This window comes from Marmota flaviventris, chromosome 13 (genome assembly GCF_047511675.1).
Source record: "Marmota flaviventris isolate mMarFla1 chromosome 13, mMarFla1.hap1, whole genome shotgun sequence".
NCBI lineage: Eukaryota > Metazoa > Chordata > Mammalia > Rodentia > Sciuridae > Marmota > Marmota flaviventris.
In genome coordinates this window covers 81718886-81724930 of record NC_092510.1, presented here as the reverse complement: position 1 = coordinate 81724930, position 6045 = coordinate 81718886, and the positions used below count along the sequence as shown (strand labels likewise).

The window sequence follows — 6045 nt, the reverse complement described above, 5'->3', positions numbered from 1 at the left end:
CCTCACAGAGGACCCCAGCAGCTGAGCTTGCCTTTCCCTTCCGCCCCCACCCCTCGTCCCTGTTCCTGCCTGCACCATCTTCTTGCTCTTCTCTCGTCCCATCAATCCCTCCTTGTCACCATCACCTCTTTCCTCCTCCTTTCTTTTCCCCTTCTGCTGCCCTTTCCTTTCCCCTCTCCAAATCTTCCTTCTCCCTAGGACTTCTCTTTCTCCTCTTGCTTCCCACCTCCAACCTCCCTCCTTCTCCCCTCCCTTCAGTTTCCCCCCACCTTTCCCTGCCCTTCATTTCTCTCCTCCCCTTTCTCCTTCCACCTTTTCTCCTCACTTCCTGCTCTGCTCTCCACCCTCCCTTTGCACCCACCGCCCCCCTCTGCCTATCCCCCTCCCTCTCTCCCCCTCCCCTTCCCCCTGCCTCACCCCTCAGTGTTTGTTTTTCTCCCGGATCCGGATGAAGGGATTGGCCTGCCCGTGGCCTGCCCTGCCTGGCTTTGGGCACCCGGGGTCCTGCTTCATGGCTGAAGGCTCCTCTTGCACTCAGGCCCCGGGGCAAGGACCCCCCATCAGCATCCAGCTCCTGCGAGCCCAGTATGAAGGCCTGAAGAGGCAGCAGAGGACCCAGATCCACCTCCTGGTGCTCCCCAAAGGTAAAGCTGGGCAAGTGCTGGGGGAGGAAGACTTATCTGTGGGCAAAATGGAGGGCAGGGCCCTGCTCTGCCAGTCTCTTGCTAGAGAACAGCAGAGTTGCTGCTGGTCCAGTCAGATCCAGATCAGGGGAGACCTGGGCAGGACAGCTCCACACCATCTTCCCCCAGCCCAAGTAAGCCAAGGGCCTCAGCCAGGCATCTGACCAGTAGAGCAGTTCCTGGCCTGTGCACCTGGGTACTGAGCTTGCTAGACTGGTCAGCCTGGTGAACCAGGTTTGCCCCCTTGCTCAGCCAGCTGGGGTGACAGACACTCTGCTTCCTGCCTGGATTTAACAGAGGCACCAACTGCAGACCCAAGAAACTGGCTCTGGAGAAAGAAAACATGGTATTCCCACAATCCTGGGCCAGAGGAAGTATAGGACTCGGGGTCCATGAAGCACCCCAGGCTCATCTAGCCTCAAACAGCAGCCAGGGCAGTATGATCAGGCACAAAGCCCCCTCCTCATGGGGAGACCCCCAGCCCCTTTAGGAACTCAGATTTCATTCCAGGATGAAGTTAAGGACACAGAGGCTCAGAAAGTAAGTGGTTGATAAATCCCAGCCCTTATCCTCCAACAGAGTGGAACAGGCCAAGGGAGGAGGGAAGAGCCTCCAAGAGGTCAAAGTCACACCCTCAGAGTTTCTGCAGGTATTAGTTCAGTTCAGTGGGGAGAAAGAAAGGAGAACAAAACAAAGCTGGAGTGGTCTGCCTTTTGTCAAGTCAGCCTAAGATGGAATCAGGGCCCAGAGGGACCTCATTGTCCAGGGCAGGAAGTGCCCTTCAAAAGAAGGCTCTGCAAAAGGCCACCAAAGGAAAGCTTTGGGAGACAAATAGGGCACCTCTGAATGGAAGGAGCCCAGCTCTCATTACTCGGGCTGTTGCCAACCAGTGGGATCCATCTGGATGGAACTGGCACAGCCAAAGGCCCCACCTCAGCAGGGCATAAGCTGCAAAATTCTAATGCCCTATCGCACTCTCAGGAGTATACCCCTTCAGGCATTCAGCAGACATTTACAAAATTACACCCACATGCAATGAAAACCGTGTTTAACACACCTGCAATTCAGACTCACAAATCCAATTTCTTAAGGGCATGATTCAAAAATATTAAAAACACCTCATACTTGTCATTTCCCATAGAATCCACCCTCCCCAGCCCACCCTCCCTGCTGGTCCTTTCTCCTGCACTTGGTAACAACACTTCCTTTTCCAACACGACCATGTGATACTTCATGGCAGGTTAATGCAAAGAGTGCTCAGGTCCCCCAGGCAGGTCAGGGTCTCTCAGGACACTTGTAGCAGTTTGTGGTGCTACAATCTTTATATAATTGTGACAGGTAGCGTGCTATATAATGAAGTGGCGGTCATGCATGAGGTCTTAGAGCAGAGCCCAAGTTTGCCATTCCCACTCCCCTGCAGATCCAAACAAAACAAAACAGATTTAAAGAACAAAAATGGTATGAAATTGTTCTATGCTCTTCAATTGCCTTAATTCTTTTTTGCTTGGACAGAGCAGAAGCAGCACTATTTCCAAAGTATGGGGGAAATTGCAACAAAGGTTCTGCTCTGGGGTCAAGTCCAGGGATTTGGCTATGCTACATTCTCTCCTTTGTCCACTTTGGACTGCAGGCTGGGACGGACAGTTCAGCAGGTCCTCCTCTGAAGACCTGCCTGTCTACCGTGGGCCCTTTCCTGCTGGAGACCAGTTCCTAGCTTCTCCCATTATATCCCTGTCCTTCCTTGTTCTCCCATAAGCACATAGGCTTCAGAATATCTGTAAAGGTTTTCGTGCTTGTCACTTTAAGAATATAGTGCAGCTGCTGTGGCACATGCCTGTAATCCCAGAAGCTCATGGGGGGCTGAGGCAGGAGGTTGTGAGTTCAAAGCCAGCCTCAGCAGTGGTGAGGCACTAAGCAACTCAGTGAGACTATGTCTCTAAATAGAATTCTGTAGGCAGGACTGTGGCTTCTATAGAGATGGACGCCTTTGATCTTCTGTTCCTTCCATTTCTTTGGGACTCCTAGAATCGGGGCTCAAGGGTTTCCTTCTGATTTTCTTCCTCCAACACAATCTCCTCCCCACTCTTGCTGTGTACTTTGTCATCTTTGGGGCCTCTTTAAGGTAAGAGGGGCCAGGACACTCAAGAAAACTTAACTGACATCTCAGAGGACCCCCAGACCAGTCACTGACTAGCTTTCTATAAGAAAATGCCTTTCTGCCATCCCTTCAATCCCCGTGGCCAGAGAGAGTTCACAAGGAATTACCATTTTCAACAAAATGGTGTGTGTGTGTTGGGGGGGGGGGGAGTAATAGTGGCCAGGTGGGGTGGCACATGCCTGTAATCCCAGCAGCTCAGGAGGATAAGGCAGGAGGATCAGGAGTTCAAAGCCAGCCTCAGCAATTTATCAAGGCTCTAAGCAACTCACTGAGACCCTGTCTGTAAATAAAATACAAAAACAGGCTGGGGATGTGGCTCAGTGTTTAAGTGCCCCTGGGTTCAATCCCTAGTAACTGCCTCCACCCAAAAAAAGTAATAGTAATATTCTTGAGAAAGAAGGGAGACATCAGTCTGCATCCTCACCTCTGAAACCAGTTTGGAAAAGCAAAGCTGCTCAGATGTCTTCCCAAAACAGTGTCTGTAGTCTAGGAGAAGGACAATTGCCAGTTCTCTACAAGGAGGTACTTCAGAACATGGCTCCTCCTTCCTCTGTAAACTCATTATCAGAATCTCAGGAAAGATACAAACCCCATAAATTTCTATCAGACATGGTGGTACACACCTGTAATACCAGCTACTTGGGATGCTAAGGCAGGAGGATCACAAGTTCCAGGCCAGCCTGGGCAACTTAGTGAGACTCTGACTCAAAATAAAAAGGACTGGGTTGTACCTCAGTGGTAGAGTACTTGTCTAGCAAGTACAAGGCCCTGGATTTGATCCCTAGCACTGTAAAAAATAAAAAAATAAATAGAAACAAACTTTTCCCATGGAGAGTGTATATGTATCTACATGCATGTGAGTGTGTGAGTCAGTGTGCTGCTACTATGACAAAAATGCCTGAGAAAATCAACTTAAAAGGAGGAAAGACTTATTTTGGCTCACAGTTTCATAGGTTTCAATCCACAGTCATTGCTTTGGACCTGTGGCAATATAGTACATCATGATGGAAGTGTGTGGTGGAAAAGGTTACTCACTTAATGGTAGCCGGTAAACCAAAAGAGAGAAAGAAGCTGCTGCCCCAGTAGTCCCTTCAAGGGCAGCTCAATGACCCAACTTCCTTCCTTTAAAAGTGCTTCACCTTTTAAAGATTCCACCATCTTCCGATAGCACCCCAGGTTGGGAGCCAACCCTCTAACACAGGGACATTTGGAGGACACTCCAAAGCCAAATTACAACAGCGTATGTGTTATCTCTTGCTCCTACTATTTTTCTGACCTCAAATGCTGATTCCCATCTCTTCCCAGAGCTCACACCCTTCACTTTTAACCCTCCACTATGCTTGAATTTTTCCATAATTAATTTGCTTATTGTCTTTCTGCTTTTCAAGGACAAATCCAGATGAAGGTGTGGGTTTTTGTCTCAATGTCCCCTGCTATATTCCTGGGACCTAGAAAAATGAGGCCTGGCACATATTCAGTCCTCAATGACTATTTATTGAATAACAATGTAATTGTATGTGAGTATGTGTGCCTTGGGTGGGGGGTACATGTGTGCCTGAGCAAGTGGGACCATGTGTGTCTCTGTGTATCTGCACACGTGCACTGGACATTCTGGGTATGGCCTTTCTTTATCCTGAAAGCTCTGAGCCCCCTAAATGAGAGAGCTGCCTGTGTATCTTCCTTTGATGACGCTGCTGACGCCTTCTTTTCTCAGGAGGACACACGCATAATTCTGCTGAATCCATGATCAGCCCTGTTTGGATTAACAAGGAGGCAAGGAGCTCCCTATCTCTGGAAGAGGCAGATTCTAAGGTGGAGGGGGTTCTGGAAGAAGCTGACCGAGGCGGTCTTCAGACTCCTGAGTCTCCATGGCACACGCATCTAGAGATGCATCGCTTAGTCCAAACCTTCCACCATGAAACCAGTCAAGTGAAGCCCAAGGGCCAGCCTGTGGGATCAGACCAAAGGCTCCGTCCAGAAGGAGACCCACACTTGTTTGAAAACCGTCACCCGACTCTGCCAGGAACCAAACTCCCAGAGGCAGCCCAGGGTCAATGTCAGGTGGGCGGTTCCCTAACAAAGATCGTGGGACCCAGCTTAAAAACCAACATTCAGTTTCTTCCTTCCATAAAGGACTCCCACAGGTCTGGCAGACCTGCTTACTATCCATTTCCCCGGAGGAAAACACCCAGGATTTCCGAAGCTGCCCGGAACCTGGGCTTATATGGCCCAACCTGAAGTTTTCTGCTGAGCCACACAGATCTGTCTCATCAAAAAGCCAGCAAGGAAGAGTCTCTAGCTCCCAGCAACAGCTGGACTATCCCAAATGTAAGAACTGTGGGAAATGAATAGTGGGAACATGAATGATCTTGACCTTCAAAACACCAAGAGGTCAGATTGCTCACCATTTAGGATCAGATAGTACTGTCGGATCAAGCATCTGCTTCTGTAAGAAGAGTTCACTATGGAGCCCTGGATGTCCATTCTTTGGGGGATCCAGTAGGACACCCTGAAAGAGGAGAATTCTGAAACAGAGTGGGGACTTTAGCCAATGGAGTACCTGAGTATTGCCCAGGGCTCAAGGGGCATAGACAATCTTGTTCTCAATATTTTCTGAGTCCTCCCTCAATATATTCTGAATAATACGAGTCTGAGCGTTCAGAATCTTTTCCTGGCTGCTATATCTTGGGGGCTGTGTCACTTAGAAGTCATTACACCCATTTGTAGCAACCACACAATTTCATTTGTAGCCTCCCATAGGACATGGTCACCCTGAGTAAACAGGGTCAGATCAGGGCCAAACTGACTATTTTGTATGTTTAAGGGGTCCACAGGAAAGGTGGCCATCTGTCACCTGTCACTGAGACATGCCAGCCTCGTCACAGACTAAGCTCCTTCCATCCTTTCCTCTCTTCCTTTTTTCCTTTCATCTTTCTCTCTTCTCTCCTTACAAATTAACGGCATATTAAAAACTTCCAATCATTGAAAATATATAGTGATAGAAGACCAAGAAAAAAACAACAAAAAAAATAAATACTCTTTCTTGGAAAATTTTTCCACAGTCTGCCCCATTTTTAGCCTAACTTGGATCCCTCGTGTCCTTCCTTAGATCCAATTCGTGTTTTTAAACCCAAGAGTCAAGTAGGTGCTGTGGGTGATGTGAATGGTCACTGTTTAACTTTAGCAATGACATTTAAACACTCC

At 48.7% G+C, this 6045-nt stretch overlaps 1 protein-coding gene across 1 annotated transcript; it reads left to right on the top strand.

The window, feature by feature from the left end:
* The first annotated feature begins 448 nt into the window (after window positions 1-448).
* C13H9orf152 (chromosome 13 C9orf152 homolog) lies at window positions 449-5797 on the top strand. Its single transcript, XM_027943030.3, has 2 exons — window positions 449-644; window positions 4556-5797. Exons 1-2 carry the CDS (start codon window positions 449-451, stop codon window positions 5077-5079), a joined length of 720 nt encoding a protein of 239 aa, XP_027798831.1. The 3' UTR covers window positions 5080-5797.
* Window positions 5798-6045: the final 248 nt, after the last annotated feature.

What these genes read in the sequence shown, in the direction of transcription:
- C13H9orf152 (XM_027943030.3), top strand. Translation starts at nt 449, where the DNA reads ATGAAGGGATTGGCCTGCCCGTGGCCTGCCCTGCCTGGCTTTGGGCAC. An exon ending in CCTCCTGGTGCTCCCCAAAG is followed by an intron (nt 645 to 4,555) that starts GTAAAGCTGGGC and finishes TTCTTTTCTCAG; the next exon opens with GAGGACACACGCATAATTCT.